The 21,924-nt window shown below is 43.1% G+C and overlaps 1 protein-coding gene across 1 annotated transcript in view; it reads left to right on the top strand.

The window, feature by feature from the left end:
• LOC111958301 (lipopolysaccharide-responsive and beige-like anchor protein) overlaps positions 1–21,924 on the top strand; it is a 226,055-nt gene that overhangs the window by 73,465 nt on the left and 130,666 nt on the right. The window contains 14 exon segments of the mRNA XM_070437145.1: positions 5,595–5,728; positions 6,096–6,102; positions 6,210–6,259; positions 6,262–6,314; positions 6,764–6,919; positions 7,596–7,764; positions 8,156–8,235; positions 8,372–8,434; positions 9,391–9,488; positions 10,333–10,425; positions 12,191–12,299; positions 13,318–13,399; positions 15,931–16,054; positions 16,763–16,955. Coding sequence (XP_070293246.1) covers positions 5,595–5,728; positions 6,096–6,102; positions 6,210–6,259; positions 6,262–6,314; positions 6,764–6,919; positions 7,596–7,764; positions 8,156–8,235; positions 8,372–8,434; positions 9,391–9,488; positions 10,333–10,425; positions 12,191–12,299; positions 13,318–13,399; positions 15,931–16,054; positions 16,763–16,955 — 1,411 coding nt within the window.

Here is a 21,924-nt window from a genome sequence, read left to right as displayed (position 1 = left end):
TACGCATACCTTTCTGTAATGGATTATCTGATATTATTCAGACGCTGTATTTTCAAGATAGAGGAAAAACAACTTAACGGCAATCTATAACCACCCAATGGTGAATTCATCTCTTGTATCCTAGTGTGGAATACAATCTGAGCTCAGATACTATTAACCAGTCTTCATTTGGTAGAACGACCCACTAAGGGTAAAACGCCCTATTTGATTTTGCCCTTGCTTCAGACTACAACAACAACTTAACCACAGCACAAAGAATTGTTGAGATGTAAAGATGAATGTCTATGGTCACATGAACCACGTTAAAATAGACACCGTAAAAAGCATACACCTCGACATCAGAAGAGAAGGCACTTAAGACACTTTTTGGTCTGCAGTTGTTGTTATACCACTACAACACACAATGTTTTAAATTATAATTTAATTAAAAACAATGGTACTGAAGTTACTAACAAGGTCAATGACTAATAGGCCTATGTTATCATGAGTTTCACATTGGCAGCAGCAAAGACGTGCAACGGGGAGCCCTCCAAAAAAAACCCCCCTTTGGCCAGCTTAATTTCAGGCTCAGTTCTCCTGCCGTTACGCAGAGTTACCTTATGATGACATGGCATGCCCGATCATGTCCTAAACCCCTTGGGCTACAATCCACCTACTCGGCTTGCTCAGAGTTTCTGTCAGAACATTTGGAAGAATCCAGCTGACATGGGTTTAGAGTTACCAGGCAACGCTGGGAGCATAAGACCGATCGTCACACGGCAATCAATCACAGAGGCCTAAAAGATAGAATGAGGTTTCCTGGCAAGCACAGAACGCGCAAGGCAACGCTCACGCACGCAAGCGTTGTTTTCCACAAGGGGTGGTTTTAATTGGGCCCCCCGCCCCAAACCAACAAGCGGCACAATGGATCTACAACAGATCTGTTGGGCTTGCTATGGGGCTCATGGGTCAGCTATCGGTACCTGACGCTCTCGTAGTTGTGATCTCCGTGTAGCACTGACATTGTCGGAACTAATTCACTGATGCACCTCTCCTCTCGTTCCTGCTATATGCCTCTCCCTCTCTTGTTTTCCAGATTTACCTTTCTTGATCTCTTCGTTCTCTTGCTTCTCTGACATTATCTCTCTCTCATGGCCCCTCTCTCTCCTTTCTACTGAGGAAGGACTCATAGCCTATGACTGTGCCTTCGTTCCTCAAATGTGGCCTATCGTCTCGATCGAGGTCGCTCTCTCCGCCCGTTGTTAATGCTGTTACTTTTATGCTCCCTGTCGTAACTTTGATCTCCTATGTTTTCCCCTATTGCGAAAGAGAACATCGCTCTCTCTGCTCCTGTGTCTCAAGCAGCTGAAGATGAAACAGTTGAGTGTCTCTATGTTTTCAAATCGAGTGTAGCGCGTTTTGTGTGGTGTTCTCTTGCCACAGATGTATCAGCTGAGGTCTGCTCTCGGAGTAACGGCCTAAAGTATCGTCTGCTCCATACAAATTCTCAGAGATGTGTGGAAGTGTCCTGCCATATTGGGATTTACACTAGGGTGGCTCTGGGCCTTGGAATCCTTCCTTGGCTTCTATAGCTGATGGTGCCAGTGGATCCACACCTTCTGAGAACCAGCATGAATAACCACAAAGCTGAAGTGCACGAGATCTACTCCCAGACCCTTTGTTGAGGGCCGCAGGGCACAAAGATAGGACCGTGCACACAGGGAGAAAAGGAGTGTAAAGAGTAAGGTTAACAAAAAAAACTGACTTAGAACGAAGAAAACACAATTCGTTAAGAGGCTCTGCCTGAGCTTTGTACGATAAAGAGAGATATACGGGCTTCACTTTACACCTTCATAAATCAGCCTCAACACATCAAGGGCGGGGGTTGAAGACAATCACGCTCACCTCCAATAAATCATTCAAACTACAATTTAAAAACACTGAAAACGGAGAGAAGGACAGAGATGGCGAAAGCCTCAATCATTTGTCAACTTCACAACAAATTCCCATTTGTGGGTGTCTGTTCTGAGCGAGCAGGGGCCCGGCGGGTCGCCGTGTGATTTAGTGAACTAATCTCTTTTTAAAAGGGCAGAGTCTGAAGTAGTTTTACTATAGACTTTTCTGCCTCTAGCTGGCTGGCTGTGTGTGGTTGGTTTCATTTTCAGAAGGCCCACCAAACAGAAGGCCGACCAACTCCGGCACATCAATTAGATTTTTGACAGAAATTTATTATCGGCTGAAAATAGGAACGAGTGAGGCACTGATTACTGTCCTGGAGAGGGAGGGAGGAATGGAGAGAGGAAAGAGTAAGGGGAGAGAGGAGAGGAGAAAGAGAGAGAAGATGAGAGGAAGAGAGAGAGAGAGAAGAGAGAGGTGAGAGGTATGGAAACAGAGAGGGAGAGGCATTGCATCAGTATGCCTATTTCATCTGGTATTAACACACCTACACATACCTACGCACACACATACACATACCTACGCACACACATACACACACCTTCATACACCCACCTTCATACACACACCTTCATACACACACCTTCATACAGGTAATGAAGCACCTCCATCAGGCTCTATCTACTTCTAATTAAAGGAAAAGTTCACCCATTTTGAATGTTATATTGTTTTTGTGCATCTCTGAGTATATTCTATCGATTCCCTGTGTCATTTCATGATTTCATTGCCATTCAAGCAGGCAGAAATCCGTCTCGTAGACGTAGCACCGTGATAAAGTCTCTTTCACTACACTGGAAGTTAATAGGAATACGACTTTTAGATCGCGAAAATGTCTATTGTACATGTCAGATTTCAATACTGGCCGATGTCGTAATTCGGGAGGATATCTTCTCTCCAATGAGCCATTGATCATATTTCTGTGATATTCCTACCTCTAGAAATGTGTAATTTAATGGAGAGTCTAGCACATTTTCCCCATTTTGCCTGCCTCTTTAGTCCAGAGTGCATTGCATGGTGCCGTTGTCATAGAGATTAGAGAAAGGAGATAGGAATTGAACGACAGTCTGCTGGTTGGGAATGTATCCAACTCCTTGTACCAGAATCGCCCAGAATGCACCGCGCGGCCCATTGATGTAGCATGGGCAACGTTTCCCATCTCCTCAAAAGTATATCTGCCCACTCCACTCTGTGAGGCAGTATATACTGTGTTCTATCATATTCTACTGTATCTTAGTCTATGCCGGTCTGACATTGCTCATCCAAATATTTATATATTCTTAATTCCATTCCTTTACTTTAGATTTGTGTGTGTTGTTTTTGAAATTGTTAGATATTACTTGTTAGATATTACTTGTTAGACAATACTGCACTGTTGGAGCTAGAAACACAAGCATTTCGCTACACCTGCAATAACATCTGCTAAACACGTGTATGTGACAAATAGAATTTGATTTGACATCTGCAGGTTGAACATAGTTAGGTTGTAGTCCTAACATTGATAGTGCAGTTTGTTTAGGGGATTTTACAGCTAACTAGCTACTTCACATGCTGATTTTGCGTTTGGTATTATTGTGTGTAGCTACGTTTGCTAGCTAGCTATCCAGCCAGCCCATAGAGAGCATTGCATTGTGGATTTTGTAGTAGACTTGAGCTACAACAGACTTCCACAACGATTTTCCATGTTGCTACCAACCTTATTATAATGCTAAAATGAAACATTTGTTCACAAAAAATATTGTTCTCACATAGTCGTGTTATTTAACACTGTAAATGAAGGGAATGAGTGTTTTTGGGTGGATTGTTCCTTTAAGATAGAGGTGAGAATGAACCACACTGCACCTGGCTGGCTAGCAGGCTGGGAACAGAACACCACCCTGTTCTATTACAGAATTAGATCTGCCTACCAGTCGTTTCTATATTGAACCACGGTGGTGCTTCCCGAGTTTTCTTTAAGCACTTTATTATATTATACAATACTTTATTTGACCTTGTAGTTACTGAGGATGATGAGTTAATTTATTTATGAGATAAAGTAAATTTGCACGTTCTGGTGGCTACGTGTTACCATGTAAGTTCTAGGTAGCAACAACTAGATGACAAGTACTGTAATGAAAGTGCTTCAGAAATGTATTTCTCTCCAACTCTCATTCAAAACCATGTTTTTGACTTTCTTTATCGCAGAAGGACGTCTGCACGCCTGATTAAATGAACATTAGGAAGACCTTGGCAGCACTCACACAAACACACACACAGCTGTCCTTTTTATTGAATTACTTTGAATTCTCCTATTGTCTCTCTCACTGTAATTGAGTTTTGTCTCTGAGCCTCACAGCGCGTTTAGTCAACGCATGAGCTCCTTTGTCTTTCTGAGGCAGCTCGGCCTGTACGTTAGTACACTCGGAACATCTCCGCAACAGCCAACGACACACAACACGACAACCACACCAACACACATATCGAGGGGAGGACCCTCGGACACACACACACACACACACAACACCACACACACACACACACACACACACACACCACACACACCACACACACACACACAACAACCACACACACCACACACACACACACAGACCCCATCCCTATAGACTAATAATTTCCTATATTCTTCCTCATTCCCTCTATTTAGTTCAACTTGTTTTATATTTGTTAGCACATTGTCTTGTCTTCCCTACATGGACATGTGGTCTGTAGGTAAGTGTCCTCTACGTATGTGTTCACAATGACTATTGGCTTGTTTAGTCGGTAGACAGACACCGTAAACGCAAGAGGAAAAGGCCCTTGCTCATAATAGCACATTTAGCTACTGTGGGATCTGACAGGAAGAAATGTCGAACATTTCTAATCCACAGAACTCATTTAGCAAAACCTCATCAGGGTTAAACGGACTAAGACACCTGAGGCCATGTTGCCTCAGAGACTAACTCATCGTCGCGGGTAACGCGCCTGCGCCACTCAGCCCGTCACCGTTAGCGACAGGTGTAATAGTGCTGTAAAGGAGACAGTGTTCTGAGGCGTTATACTGTTTCAACACCCACACCAGATGTACAAGGGAGAAATGTGACACCGCCTCCAATCCGCCTGTTTTCCACCTGAGACGAAAGCAGAAACAGACTGCCAAGACCCAGCCTTTGTCTACAGTCCATAGGGTTCTGATAGGGTTCTGATTCTAACGTACTAGCTTTAAAAGCACCAGCTTGTCAGACAGCTACACGATTACTGCACTGTACTATAGCCCATCTATAAATTTTAGCCCAAACAACTACCTCTCCCCCTACTGTATTTATTTTATTTTGCTCCTTTGCACCCCATTATTTCTATCTCTACTTTGCACATTCTTCCACTGCAAATCTACCATTCCAGTGTTTTACTTGCTATATTGTATTTACTTCGCCACCATGGCCTTTTTTGCCTTTACCTCCCTTATCTCACCTCATTTGCTCACATTGTATATAGACTTATTTTTTCTACTGTATTATTGACTGTATGTTTGTTTTACTCCATGTGTAACTCTGTGTTGTACGAGTCAAACTGCTTTGCTTCATCTTGGCCAGGTCGCAATTGTAAATGAGAACTTGTCCTCAACTTGCCTACCTGGTTAAATAAATAAAAATTATACCCCTGATCCTTGTGTATGTATTCCTCCTTCTTCAGGATGTGAAGGCTGTGGTGACCCACTCGGTCCAGAGTGCCATCCACTCCATCGGGGGAGTGCAGGTCCTCTTCCCCTGTTTGCAACAGCTGGATCACCTCCAGCACCCAGCGATGAACTGGAACCTCTGTCTGGTAGGGGACTACTGTTCTTTGATTCATCGATTGATTGACTTTATTCAATTATTTTAAATACTGTACACATCTGTGCGTAGCCATGTGGGAGAAAAGTGCATTGTGTTGGTGGGGCTGTGTTTGAACTCGCCCTGCAGTCTAGAGTATTTTGCTTTCACTAAGTAGAAGTTGTTTTGCTAATTCAACGGATTCAACCATGCATGACGGAGTACAAATGGCATAATATGTTGTCTTGTCCTACTAACCCTGGATACCAGTTGTGATAATAGTGCCCCGAGTCCTTGAGTAATGTTCTCAGTCATGGCTTTGTGGCGTTGGTCTGCCCTCAAGGGGAAGGTGTTGCATAGATGGTGTTCTCACAGCAGAATGGTAGAATGGTGACACCTCCATTATATTAGAATTGCTATAGGATATACCCTGTAAGGGGCAAGTCTTACTCAGCAGCTAACCACTCTCTCGCTCTCCCTCTCCCCCAGTTGCACTTTGCTGTCCTTTGTGATGGAGCTGCTGAAGAACTCTGTGGCTATGCGGAGCAGGTCCTGGCCTGCAAGGCTTTCTGGTCATGGTTCACCCTGGAGAAGGTGAGAGACGTGATACACACAACACCCCCCTCGCCAGAGACACATTCACACTCCGCAGTCTTCCTCTCGTCTGTCCTATGCTGTTCTGTGCTGAAATTGGAAGGTGGATATATGATTTCCCAGCACTCTGTCCATTACATCAGAGAGGAGCAGATATTGAGCTGTCTGTCCTCAGCCTCAGTGCTGTGCCCTCCAAAGTCCATACTGCATTTGTCTGTTTGAGGCCAGTGCTAAACGCCCCTACATCTGGTAGCTTGTTGATTGTGTCCGCGGTCAGGTATATAGGTTACTCTAAAAGTCTATTGACATCTAAGGCCCTAATTGCTTTTTCCCCTTAGCTGCATTTAGAGGTTACAGCTGACGTGGGCTTGTTAGACACAGAGTTAACCTGATTCACCTTTCTCTCTGTGGGTGCTCTCCTGCTCCTCCCACTCTCCCCTCCTCTGTAGTCTTCCAAGGTGCATGTGACTCGGCCCGTGCTGGCCACAATCGGCGGCCTTCCGCCCTTTACCGTCAGCAACCTGCAGAACGGCGTCCTGCTGCTCAAGCAGCTGTGTGACCACATCCTGTTCAACCCTGCCATCTGGATCCATGCCCCTGCCAAGGTAAGAGAGGAGAGGTACTGGCACAGGAACACACACATGTGCAGGCAGGTAGACGCATGCACGGTGACACACATGCACGGTGACACACAGTCAAGGACACAGTTGTGCAAGCAGGTAGGCACATGAAGGCACACACTCATGCACGGACACATGTGACGTGTAGACAGGCACACACACCCACCCACCTCTGTCCATCCCACCATCATCCTTTCATACTCTAGTCCTTGTATCTCTCCTCCCGTACATGAGAGCGACAGCCCAGCGTTCAGTAGGTTAGGCTATTGGATTTTATTTCTGCCTCACCTCATGCTGGGGTTTTCACGTCAAATCAAATGTTGTTTGTCACATGTGCTGAATGTAGACCTTACAGTGAAATGCTTACTTACAAGCCCTTAACCAACAATGCAGTTTTAAGAAAGATAAGTGTTAAGTAAAAAATATATAAGTAAAAAATATATAAGTAAAAAAATATAATAATAATAATAATATATGAAGTAACAAATAATTAAAGAGCTGTAGTAAAATAACAATAGCGAGGCTGTATACAGGGGGTACCGGTACAGAGTCAATGTGCGGGGGCACCGGTTAGTCGAGTGCGTGTGTTCTTACGTACGTGTGTGTGTGTGTGTGTGTGTGTGTGTGTGTGTGTGTGCGTGCGTGTGCATTCACCCCCCAGGTGCAGTTGGTGTTGTACACTTACCTGTCAACCGAGTTCATCAGCACGGTGACCATCTACAACGCCATCCGCAGGGTGGGCACGGTACTGCAGGTCATGCACACGCTCAAGTACTACTACTGGGTCGTCAACCCCCAGGACCGCAGCGGAGTCACGCCCAAGGGCCTCGGTAGGAGAGCACACACATGCCTCCCTACACACACACACACACACACACACACCGCACTCTGTCATATTTCCACTAACACACACTTTTCTACACACACTGATACAGACCGATACCTCTCCTCCCCCAGACCAGTGTTGCCATGGAATTGAGCAGCACGCTACTTTTGCTGTGTGCAACTGGGTCCATCATCCAGTCCTTTGTGTCCCCTGCAGAATGTGCTTTCCTGTCCTTCTTGTACCCCTATGTTGTCTGCTAAACCTAGAATAAACATTTTGTATTGTCTACCTACAGCTGTGCACTCTGYATCGCGTCCTAAATAACATCCTTTTGAAAACAGACCTTCTCTAATGACTTTGTCCCTGCGTGTGTGCGTGTGTGTCTGTGTGTGTAGACGGTCTGAGACCAAATCAGAAGGAGATCCACTCTCTCAGAGCTTTTCTGCTGCTGTTTGTGAAACAACTCATAATGAAGGTGAGTGTGTATGTAATGAGAATCTCGTATGATATTAAAAATAATATATATAWTTYKCCTTTTACACCTCAYGTTAATCTACAATAACTATGACCGGYGAAGAGTTAGAKTTMTGTTCTGTACTCTCTATTTTCAGGATTACGGAGTGAAGGAAGACGAGCTTCAGAGTATTCTCAACTACCTGCTCACCATGCATGAGGTTAGAACTAAAAGATCATTCAAAATGTCATGTCTTATACAGTGCACTACTTTTATACAATACATAATTTATTGTAAAAAAAAAAACAGCAAACAAAAACATTTGTGTAAAGAGTATACCGCTGCACCATGCAGTATCCACTCCAGTAATTCCTGTTCATCTTTACTCGATACCCCTTTACAGTTGAGGTATAAAACTGCCCACTAGGTGGCACTCTAAGCCAACAGCTCTGGCCTCCCAGACCCTCTCTCCTCTCTACTATAGATACAGAGCAATCACACTGGGCCGGGGAAACGACCAGGCTCTTTTTAACCGTTGCCAAGTTTCACCAAGCCCTCCCTCGCAGAAGCCTCTGTGTTTACACTGCAGTGATGCATAGAGAAATAATGGTSCTGTAAAACAAGCAGGAATAATCCCTGCAGGAACAAGGGGATTAACYGMTYTCCTTCRGGAGTTCTACAGKCTTCTATGGATTGTTCATTCATCAGATAATTCCGTTGTTTCCGTGTATTATTCATTCCATCAACATTTGTTATCAATGACTAATGATCTGTTTCCGTAGYGACCATTACTAATCAAGATGGAAACTGRTTTGATCTTTGATGTTGTGTGTCACCAATTAATCAATAATTAGTGCGAAAATAAACAGTATTAATTATTGCACTTACATGGTCAATGCCTGTGTTTGTGGGTACTCTGCATCCATGTGGGTGTCTGTACAGTAGGGTGTGTTTTGGTGTCTGCTTCATGATGATACATGGTGTAACAGCACACCCACTAGCCACACTATTCATCTCTCGTTGGGTTGCATGACGCCACAGTGAAAGGCGATGCTAATTGCGAGCCCATTAGTGCGCGCACACACACAATTTATCATATTGCTAATAATGGTAACAACAAGGCCTCCTCCATGATCTGATTCATTCAATTCAGTACAACTTTATTTATTTTCCCAGGACGACAATCTAATGGATGTGCTTCAGCTGCTGGTGGCTCTGATGTCGGAGCATCACGGCTCCATGGTGCAGGCCTTTGATCAGCGCAACGGAGTACGGTGAGCTTCAGGAATAGAATGACCCACCACCCATCATAGAACTTCAATGGGAATGCCCGTTCTAGTCATTTGACTTCTATGACGGTACTGTAACTATAACGTCATCTCCCGTGGCAACGGGTGGCGCATACTCCACCACAGGCCCTGCGGCCTCTGAGAACAAGATCGTTGTGATGTTAGCCTACTTTGTGTGTGCCTTCGAAATGGTACCGTGTTACATATGTAGTGCCAGAGACGGTACCCTATTTCCTGTATAATAGTGCACTACTTTTAACCAGAGGCTATAAAGGGACTAGGGTGCCATTTCAGACGCGCCCTTGTGGTTCTGTTTGTGTTTCATGAAGCCAAAATGAAGCCAGATGACACGGAGGCCAATAAAGATGGTTTACTGGCTTCATTTGATCCTTTATCTGCAGGACTATTGACATTCAGCCACGACGGCACACAAGATTTATGTAGCTTATTTAGTCACCCTGTTTGCATTCTCTGTCACAGGGGGTTAAATGTAGTGTGTCAACCATGCATGTCTGGGCTGGTGTCTGATATAGGCCCACTTTAAAGGCTTCTGAAAATCTTTGTCTGACACACATTTTGGGTGCCTTCTCATTTTACTAGCCACTCATAAAGGCTCCAACCACCTCTATTTTACGACCAAAGTAGATGTCCTATACAACTGCATAGTAGGTTCACAAAGCAGATATAATCTGTCATGAAGTGATTCTGTAAATGTTTGGTTCTGATACACTCTTTTAGGTGTACATTTTTTAAATAATTTGAGATACTGTTAAATTTGCTTAAATATGTTAAATTTGGTATTCATGTATTTTTCTTTGTTTCTGTACAGGGCCATTTACAAGCTGCTGGCTTCCAACAGTGAAGGAATCAGAGTTCAGGCACTCAAAGTCTTGGGCTACTTCCTCAAACACTTGCCCGCTAAGTAAGAACTCTAATATGTTGCTGTCACTTACCTTGTACTCTTGTCTGTAGGACATTATTAAGAATTGTCCGTACGTTTGGTCACATAAAAGCACTCAATTCTGCCTTGGACATTAAAAGCATATTTGTTCCAGATTATAGAAGGACTCAGTTAGGCTCAGTCATTGATGTAATTATTCCAATTCTATAGTAATTTACCTTTAGGCAGCCAAAAGGGTTTTCAATTCAAAATGGCCTCCTCAGTTGTATATTTCTAAGAGCCAAATCCCATCATGGAGCTGAGTATCTACAGAGAAAAGGGTCTCATTCAGGTGGAGGTCGATATCTAATCCTCGTTCAGCCTGCGTACTGTAGTAAAATGTATAGCTGGCGTTAAAGCCCTTTCTATTTCTCTCTCTCTGGAGAGTAAATTGCCTCTAGTTGTGTAGAAGTGTTTTAGATAACAAATTAGCCACTCGTAAGCCTCCTTTGGTTCAGCGACCAATTAAGATGTCAGAGTCGCAAGAAAACAGTCCGTGATGAAATATAGTGCAGGTCTCATTGAGGCTCTATTTCCAATTCTACTGATTCCTTTTTGATCTCACAAACTTTTGATCAGTGGTAGTACATATTCTCTAGCCTCATCCCTAGCCTCATCCCCATCGTCATCCCCAGCGTCATCCTCATCCCCAGCGTCATCCTCATCCCCAGCGTCATCCTCATCCCCAGCGTCATCCTCATCCCCACCGTCATCCTCATCCCCAGTGCCCCCTCCCCCCCCAAATAGAAAAAACATTTCACTCTTTTTGTTGTTGTTACGGGAACACAGTCCAGCTTTCAACTTTCTCTTGAAAGTTGGAATAGTAGAATGCACAAGGTGCAATTTCTAAATTGGGTCGTGCATCATCAGTTTTCCTCGTCATGTCAGTCATCACATACCTTAGAGAGCTATTTACAATTTGTCAGAAATGTCCAGATCAACTAGYCCATGTCAGCTAACATTTTTTAGCTAGGTTTTTTAGTCCATAGATTTTGTTGTAATGTTTGAGTCACAAAAATATCACATGAATACACATTGGACATGCTTTAAAACTGCAACATGCACTGCACGAAAAATACACTTTAAATTTGCAACATTTTCTCTCCGCCAACAAGAGGTGACTGAACAGTTTGTCATAAACAGTGCTTGTGCCCTTAGAAATAGACGTGGGCGTGTGTGTGTTGAGGATGTTCCCTAATGCTGGAAGGGGGCCTGAGAGGAAAAGTCTTAGACAGTCAGACTCTTTACTGTCTGACTATACTAGCTTTATCATCCCAGAATATGTACAGATGAATGATACTCAGAGATGAAAGCTCTGAAGGATACTTGTCTTTGAAGGGTCCTGACAGGCCTCTGCAGGGGTGCATTTTTCATATCTTTCAACTGTGTTCAAATGTGTCCTGAAGCACTGGTAAGCTTACACAAGCGGTGGTTCACAAACATTCATAGTCCGTGACTCACCCTATGGCTTCGGGAATTTCCCTTGTCTGTCCTCAACCAGTCCTTGACCGGCAACCCAAAATGGAATATGTACTGCCCAACATTTTGGAAACATTGCTTGCTATACCATACAATGGTGCCAAGTAATGCTTTTGTGGATTTATAGTTAACTGTCTAGTTAAAATCTTTGCATGTAATTAAGTGCAACATGATACACTGATACACCGTGTGGATACAGTGATCAATGCGCTGGTACCAAATGTCAATGGATTCTCACTGACCGTATGACCCTTGACCTTTGTTCCAGGAGGAAGTCAGAGGTCATGCTGGGTCATGGGCTCTTCTCCCTGCTCAACGAGCGACTGATGCTCCACTCCAACCAGTTCAGCATGACAACCTACAACGTGCTCTTYGAGGTCAGTTAGTCCCTCTCTCGTCTCTTCCTTGCCGTGTAGTATGTGTAGGAGAGTCTATAAGAAAATGGAGTAGTTGATATACGAAGCTATTTTCTCTTTGCCTCCCCTATAAATCCTAATACTAACTGCCCTCCATTTTGTATTTGCATTGGCTGAGGATTTCCGTCACTGTATTAGTTCAGTTATACATGCACTGATTACACATGCATTCATTCTGAGAACACATTATTTAGATTAGAAGTATGTTTTCTGAATTATTTAATGCTTTTATAGTTTGTTTGATGAAGTTGTATAGAACGTGTAGTTAAACTCTAGTTTTCCTGTGGCTAGCGTCAGCTCTAGCTATTCTCCTTCTGTCTGGACCTAAATAGCATATCCCTTCTGAAAACATTGCAGTCCATTTTGAAGCATGATGTTCTATTATTACCCATTGGTAATGCCTTAACTTAAATGATGGTCATTTGTGTTAATGGATCTATGTTATAATGGCATAATTTCACACTATAATGGACATTAATGCACACTATGTTAAACTCCACAGGAATCATGGACTTGTTGTATCTGACCCTGTAAATTATGTATTTTGACATACAGAAATATTTGGGATTGTCAGGAGACACTGGGGGAATTTCATGTATTCCTCCTCTGCTGTTACTGTGAGATATTGCCGTCTATTCGATTCGGCACTGATTCTTGTTACATATTTCTTCTGTAAAGACTTGGTGAACACATACGAACATATGTGGATTTCTCTATGGCACAATGTACCTCTTCCCTGGTGCTGTTAGTATGAGCTATAGATGCAGAAAAGTATTTATGTAAATCTTATTTCTCCCTTTTCTGTGCAGATCGTGGTTGAACTGAAATTGTGTGACTGGAATTGCAATGTGGAACTCATGTACTTCTTGGTGCTGTTACTATGAGCTATAGATTCACATAAAAGTATTTATGGCTCTCCTCTATTTCTCCCTCTCCTTTTCTCCCCGCGTCTCTTCTTTCTCTCTCTCCTTCTCTGTAGATCCTGACCGAGCAGATCTGCACTCAAGTGATCCATAAACAGCATCCGGACCCCGACTCCAATGTGAAGATTGTCAACCCGCGTGAGTCACYCCCCGGCACCCTACCGCTAAATAAATCACCTTTACCTMCCGCTGCATGCTTGACCAGACCTAGAGAGCCTCCTCTCCCTTACGGCCGGTGCCAGTGTTATATACTGGACAACAAATGTGGAGCATAAATTGAGGCTATAAAACTATACTACTCAAACGGTATGTGATCATATACGATTAGACTAATGGTGGTCGTGTTGGGCTATAAGATTCAGCTGGTACATTTTAATTCAATAATTTTTTTGAAAAAATAATTAAAAAGAGTAGCTATTGAGAGAAAGAAAACTACTTAATGAAATGATATTGTGACAGTATATTTAAAAAAATTATGTTTCACAGCAAATTTAAAGTTGTGAAATATCAGTTTTATTCAGTTGACGTTCACACAACAGCTGAAGTGGAACTGAATAAAATGAGTGCATCGTTAAAGACCTCATGAAATCAACACCAGGCCCTGCGGCATTATACATAATGTTAATAAGAAGACTTTTCCTAGTTTTGAAACTCAATTGTCATTTTTCAAAAGTAAGGTATTAAGGCCATCTGGGACATGATGCAACAAGCTTACATGGCAACTTAATATTTCATCAAGTTGATATACTATTGCATTATGTGGAATTTTTAATAAGAGTTTAGAGGAACAGGAATTTATAGTTAAAAATGTATCTCACAGACCATTTTACGTTTTTTCTTGGCAATTAGAAACATTTTAAAATTATGTTTGAATTATGACCCTGTCTTCTCCAAAGGGGTTCTCATTTGATGTTTATCTTTTTAATATTCTGATAATGTACACATACAGTAATTTAAAGTAATACTCCCAGAGATGTAGCTATTTCCCTTTTACTACCGGTGGCATATTTTTAATACATGCCTCATTAAGAGGGAAAACGTCCATGCTTAGTTTCTGTATGATGCAACGTAACAAGCTCATAGCAACCTCATTGCTTTGATCAATGTACTTGTCTCATCTTGTCCTAGTCTAGTATTTTCAGACCATTACTTACCTCTAATTTCACACGCCAGCTCAAAACCTTTTCATATGTGGGAGAATCAACTTCCCCAGCTGTGGCGGAGAGGGGGAAAAAAACTGAGTCAGGCTGAAATCACAACCGAGGTTTACTTTAACCCTGCTCTAATCGTACAATTAAGCTCCATTTGTGTGTGTGCGTGTGTGTTACACATCTCATAGTCACACATTGATTAGCATAGGTCCTTTATTGTGGTAAAGGCATCCAGTCGTGTGCTGCGTAAAATACATAGAGACAGTCCTATGTGCTTTTTGCATGTGAACTGAACACACTTTATGGGAGTTCTGAGCCATGGGAGCACCATGGAGTCTGTTTCTCCTTTACTGTAGCTGCCTGCGTTCTCTTCTTGATGTTATCTGCTCTGAAGCCTCAAAATGGGCCTGATTGCAGTCTTTAGTAACGTCAGAGCGAATCAAACAAACTAAGGAAGTACCGTTTCCCTTAAATTTACTCCATGGAAAGAACCCAAGACCAAATGGGGGGGGGAAAGACCCCATACTCACAACCCTCCATTCCCCAGTAACATGCAGAGGTAATTTTCTGCCAGTGAGAGTTCAGTGATTCATAATTTGATTGACTAAGGCGTATAGAAACAACATAAACGTCTGGGCTGCGAGGGGTCCTTGTTGGTTACCATCGGTTACCACCAAGGTCCAAGACGACAAAGTGAAATCATAAACCCCCCCTTCCTGACTCAAGCTAAATGGACACTGACATAGTCTATATAATTCATCTAAACAGCCAGTCTCTTTAGGTTAACCAGAGAAAGGGTTCCAGGAAGCCTGCATAGGACTTTGGCAGGCGTGGTACACAAACAAACACACACACACACAGACAGACACACACATCTCTGAGTTGAAACAATAGCAAACTTTGTTTGATCGTTTCCACCACATAGATGTTGAGGTGTCTGCTGACAGTCAAATTAAGATGGCTTGTGACACAATGATTCACACATGTTGAGATGAATTGTCTGATTGTGTTGTTGAATTGTGGTCTGACTCTTACTCCCTCTGCAATTGATTTGTTTCATGGAAAGTGTGTTGATTCAAAAATCCCTTATTTTTTTTGCTGTTTAGGATATACAATTTGAATCACTCATAGGGAGTAAAATTGTATTATTCGGTATCAATATTAGGATATTTTTTAAATATTTTAAAATCAGTATTGTAGCATGTCACAATGTTCATACTACTTTCAAAACAATCAGAATTTATTTAAATTGATTCATTTATTTAAATGAATTCTCAGATTCTGTCTCTTGCTTAATCACTTCTTATTTGGTGAATCGGTATTAAAAACTCCTTATTTTAATGAAGATATGATACTATGACAGACAACAGTCTGTTCTCTGCATTCCTCTGCTGACCGTCTGTTCTGTACGACCCGAGTCAGTAACCCTGCAGGGAAAGTAGTGCGTCTGTGTGTACTAAACCATGTCAGACACCGTAACGGGGCATTAACAGAAYGTGTTTTCCTGTGTTTTGACAGAGGTCCTGAAGGTGATCGCTGCCCTGCTGAAGAACTCTCCCCTCTCCCCAGAGAGCATGGAGGTGCGCAGGGTCTTCCTGTCAGACATGATCAAACTGTTCAATAACAGCAAAGATAACAGGAGGTAAGGAACGTCTCAGCTCTGAAGTATACTACCAAGTACACCACATTCTAGTACACTACATAGTACACTACGACAGGGTCTTCCTGTCAGACATGATCAATCTGTTCAATAACAGCAAATATAACAGGAGGTAAGGAACGACTCAGCCCTGGAGTGGACTACACTACAACTACCATTAAACAAGAACTGGGTTCAAATAGAATTTGAAATCATTCAAATACTTTGAGGGTTTGCTTGAGCCCGCCTGGAGTGCCAGGTGGGCGGAGCTTTGCAGTTTTGCGACTATTCCATTGGTTCAGTTGCGCCAGGCAACCTCAATCACGCTCAATCAATCCACTCTAGGGAGTATTTGGAAGGAAACAAATACTATTTGAACCCAGGTCTGCAMCAATATCACTTCAGTACAGCCCTCTGGTTCAGTTCAGTACATGTTATCCTGGCATACATCCCCTGTCCGATTACATCTCCCAGTTCCTCATGCCGGCGCCATGCTGGGGCTTTACTGCAAGGAGGCCAACAAGCTTTGTCCTTCATATGCTCAGAGTACAGGATGTTTTGAAGATGTGTGATATTGTGTATCTGTACACTACATGAGTGTGCTGTATATGTAGAATTGTTTGCAAATGTTTGTGTTATGTTTGTGTGTATGCGCGCACATACAGTACTGAGTCTTCGGAGCGCTCATATCTCTGTGTGTTTGTCTATCAGGAGCCTGCTGCAGTGCTCGGTGTGGCAGGATTGGATGCTCTCTCTGTGCTTCATCAACCCCAAGAGCAGCGAGGAGCAGAAGGTCACTGAGATGGTGTACGCCATSTTCCGCATCCTGCTCTACCACGCCATCAAGTACGAGTGGGGCGGCTGGCGCGTGTGGGTGGACACCYTGTCCATCACCCACTCCAAGGTCAGAGAGCTCATTAACCCCGTCAGACGGTCAACCAAACTCTGTCTCACGGAGAGACGCAGGGCTTCTGGATAGGTTTCTATACGTCTCTGTGGATTGCCGACTCTTTCTCTTGCTCTTCCAATCTATTTGTTCTCTCTCTTCTCTTTTTAGCTACGTCCTTTTCTCTTTTTCATTATTTTGTGAACACACACACACACTCTCCCCCGCTCTCWTTCACTCTCCTCTTACTTTCTCTTTCTTTAGCACTCTGAAATTAGACTCCACTCACCTCGCTGCCCTTTCTCCTACCTCAGGTTCTCCAGGGCGCTCAGCTATCAAGATCTATCTCAAGTCTCTATCCAACCAGTCAGGGGCTTCCTTGTTTAAGTTTGATCCTGACATARTAACAGTCTCAGAGGAAATGTCCAAAGATCCCTCCTAGCCTCAGTGACCCACTCGTAGATTAATAGTGACTGACTAACAGAGAAGTGCCTCTCTCTCGGTGCCCATCAGATCCAGCCTGGTGGAAATCTTGTGCTGATTATGATGTGAAAACGGCAGTGTGCTGGCTTAATGGAATCAGTTCTTTTTCCTCTTCCATCCCTTCTAGTCATTTATTTATGTATKGAGTTTCCCACTCTTTAGTTAAACATAAACTACCGGCTCTTCTTATTTCAGAAACTCAATTTAAAAAAGGCTGTTTAAAAATGAATTGTTGATATTGGATTACGGTGCCAGGTTCCAAGGCAGTGAAGTAATTTGGTCGGCGTCGGATTGTGGTGTGGGTGGTTTATAAAGCTTGGCAGATTGGAGGTTGGTTGAGGGGAAACTAGGCTATTTTTGTGTTGAGGTGGATGTCTATGGAGTTCTGAGGATGTAGTGATGGATAAAGGCCACTGGGGGGCACAGTTACACCATTTGGCTCTGTCTCTCTCCTCAGGACTGGAGTTGGTTGGCTTGGTTGCACAGTATTTGCTAGACCAAAAGCTCTCGACCTCAACATTTACGTACCCCACCTCAACCCTGTCCGTGTGTATCCAACCTAAAGGTTGTATGCGAAAAAATTATTTTGTATCCACTATCATATCTGACTGAAGGATTTCKCATATCATTGGTAAGGACAGTGCTGAGTAAATATGTAGTTGTGGGAAAAAAAGAAAAAAAAACTACAAAATAACATCACTGCCAATTCTGGCTAGACTGTTCCAAATTATTCTGCTGCCGTTTCTGCATTTTTGCCTTGGACTTTAAGTGGCTTATCGTGACAGTCATTTTTCAGTAATTTCCTTTTTGTGATGTAATTTTGTACTAAAGCTGTTGATAGACAAATGATTGGTACTATTTCACTTCAGAGTTTTACACAAGCTTAAACATTAAATCACGAATATTGCTTTCTACACTGTAGACTATAACAGTAAATACACAGCATCTTATTTACTCATGAGACCTTTAAAAAAAAAAAATAATTCTCCATGAAAGCCCACCATGAATGATTCTTCGCATATTTATTGATATATTGTATATTAAAGAAATAGTTTTGCAGAAACATTACCCTTTTAAATTAGCTGGGAGCGGATGCRAAGACGCATGTTAAAAGTCATAGGCTTGTCCAATTGACATCAGTCCTGTGCAGTACAAAACAAACCCAACGTGACTGTTTATTTGTAAATAACACCTTGTGTATTTAGGGTTGTKTGTCGCCCCGAGCTTATTGCTGTAGCACGTTGCACATGTCCACAATCACACGCTGTTCTGTAGTTTCACTTTACTACACTGCCACACCAGCCGCTGTGCAAAAAAGTGTGCGAGTGAGCAGAGGAATTGATCATTCTCTTCAGTACTGGACAGATGGTAATTGCCCTTTTCCCATAATTGCACAAGATTAATGCTCTTGCTGCTTAGCTCTGTTTACAGTGCCCCAGCACTAATCTAAAAACAGCACCACACCCACGCACACACAACACCACAACACAACACAACAACACACACACACACACACACACACACACACACACACACACACACACACACACACACACAGAGGGTCCATGCAGTCTGAATTGGGTAGGTGCGGCGGGCACTAGCCATCCAGATACATGCATTTGCTCAAAAAAAAAAAGCTGGAGAAACTCAATTGCAATTTTATTGTCCGGTTTGATAGATTTCCTGCCACCCTGTAGCACCAGAGCTGTTGTCACTGTTGCTCTCTCCTCCCACGCTGCAGGGGTGTGTGTGTGTGTGTGTGTGTGTGTCTACCACTCTCTCCCTCTACCCACACATTGTCTCTCCTTCGCTCTGAGGCTTCTAGAAAGCCTATTCTGAACACATTGAATATTCAACCTTAGCTGCACCTCAACAATCAGAGAAACAAGGCTCATCAATTAACCAGCCCACCGGGAGCATCCTGATAAATACAGACACACATTCAGAAATATCTACATACTATGCACACACCTTTTCTCCTATGCATCTATCCTCTACATTGTCTACATTACGCAATTGAAAAAGTGCCTCTCTGTTCTTATGTGAATTTTTATGAAAATTGCATAAATTAATTTATACATTTCCCAAAAAATAAATTTGTTTTTAAGTCATTGATTTATTACATGAACACTGAATCCTGTATCACTGATTTTACTTACATTATTACAATGAAATCACCTCTGCCTAATGTAGTCTCCTGCTCTTTTCAATCAGTAATTCTGATAAACAAGGTGATATTAAACAATGACTTATAGGCTCTTTTTAATCATAATGACCAAACCTGTACACTCAGTGGTGGAAAAGACCGATTTTCACCCTGCATCATATTTACAGTAGTGGTAATAGACGTACTACTATATTTAAATCATGGCAGAGGGGCGAGAAGAGGGAGATTTTCAGAAATTGCTTCCATCTTTCCTTTGCCTGCCCAGACTGAGCTAAAGCAGCACTAGTTAGATGACACCAGTTCAGGTGACTTACAGATCTCCCTATAGTCTGCTGCAGACTCCTGAATGGTCACCTGGGATAATATGAATGATATGATTGGCACTGGGACTGCGGGTGACTTTGTTGCAATTGGACATGTATGACCGTCTGGCATTCCTGTGTGTGTGCAGTCAAAGTCACGCCTGTGTGTAACTGTTGGTTGTGTGGGTGGTGACATGTGTATGAAAAGTATGATGAATGCACACCTTTCTGTATGACTGAACAAATATTGTGTTGGTGTGTTGCCGCCCATGTGTGTACACAAATTGTGTGTGTCCTTTATCTGAGCCAAGGCAGCAGCAGGCTTTGTGCCGCAGTGTGAGCAGACCAGGCAGATGTTTCTGCAGTGGGCCTGCTGAACCCACAACACACACACACACACACACACACACACACACATGCCTTCTTCCCGCTCTGCACACAATAGTTGGATTTGAGGAAGATTGTAAATCAGTCATCAGTGTGTGAAGGACTCCATACCCTTCTACTTCAACAGTCAGCTTCTCTGTAGTATCCACCTTGTGGAAATGATCGACTAAACAGATAGAGACCTTAGTGCAGGAGTGCCTGTAAAGCAGAAGAAGCAGATGGGGCTTCAGATATGTCCTATTTGAATCATGTCTATTTGTAGCCTTATTAGATCAATAGCAGCTTGTACACATTCAAACTGTGTGTTTACTCTAATGTGGACGCTAGTTCTCACGAGCAGCAGTCACAAGAACAAGGAGTATGGATCCACAGTACAAAGCCTCCCAGTACTGAGACTCAACATGTTGAGATGTAGCCTCCAGCCTCTCTCTCTATTGTTCACCCTCATGCAGAGATAACAATCGCGACACTCCACAAAGGAGAGGGAAGTGCAGGACATGGAGAACATTGACCAGGGCTGCTTCACACGCACGATACACACACACACACACACACACACACACACACACACACACACACACACGACGGTCTACAGGACTTCTCATAGGGTAAACTGTAGGCCTAGTGTGTATTGTATAGAAGTTCCTCACTGCTGAGGCTGAGCGGTGGGAGTTATTGGGATATCTACGTAGTACCTTCGTTTCCCTCAACAAATGAGACTGTATCTGGTGGCCCACCTGTGGACCCTGTCCCATAGCTTGGGAACCCAACTGTGTGCGCTATAGGAGGACAATGTAACTGTCTGGCTGTCCTTAACCATGTGGTCTTAATGGACTCCCTTCTGGTTCCCAAAGACATCACCAGTCAAAGACATCACCAGTCAGTGCTCTGCTCGGATTCCTGCTTCACATGATCAGGGGAAACTGATAAACTGATCTAGGAAAGGAGAGCGAGCGAGAGAAAGGGAGGACAAGAAAAAGAAAGGGGGAGAGGGAGGAAAAAGAGAGCGCGAAACAGTGAAAGGAAGAGTTCTGTCCAGGCAGGACTGCGGCAGGCAGTGCAGGCAGAGACAGACAACATTGATTTGGGAGGAGGGAGGAATTGCATTTAGCTAATTGGATTAGAGCCGCGCTGGCTTTCCCCATTTCCCCTTTGTTTTGTGGTCGCCGCCTATCTATTGATCTCAATGGGACTCCCAGGCCCTAACCTGCTATAGGTCTCCCTGGACCAGTGGTGAGCCACACAGCCTCACACCACACAGCCTGYGGTCTGGGGCCCAAACTGATCTCTGAACAGTTGTTAAATGGTCTAAGAGAAGGATGGAGGACWGCAGCCAAACCCTACATTGCATTCAGATTTCAGATTGGTCTGCGTTGTGATGTCACTTTGTATTATATTGAGTTGAAATGAGATGTCTGGATTAGAATACAGTTTGTTTACAGGTGGGGTGTTTAGAGGGATATTGAAATTTGATAACCTATTTTTTTGTTTTCAGTTTGTCAWYTATTTTTGTTTATAATGCAATTTGTAAGATCCATTTGCAGCGCTGTATGATTTGGCTACAGACAGCGTGTCCAGCTAATAGCTGTCAGGTTAGAATAGCCTGCACTGTTTTCCTACACTACCATAAAAATGTTCCATACCTCTA

The sequence above is a fragment of the Salvelinus sp. IW2-2015 genome, linkage group LG34 (assembly GCF_002910315.2).
Source record: "Salvelinus sp. IW2-2015 linkage group LG34, ASM291031v2, whole genome shotgun sequence".
NCBI classification, from domain to species: Eukaryota; Metazoa; Chordata; class Actinopteri; order Salmoniformes; family Salmonidae; genus Salvelinus; species Salvelinus sp. IW2-2015.
This window is presented reverse-complemented; position numbering and strand designations above follow the sequence as displayed.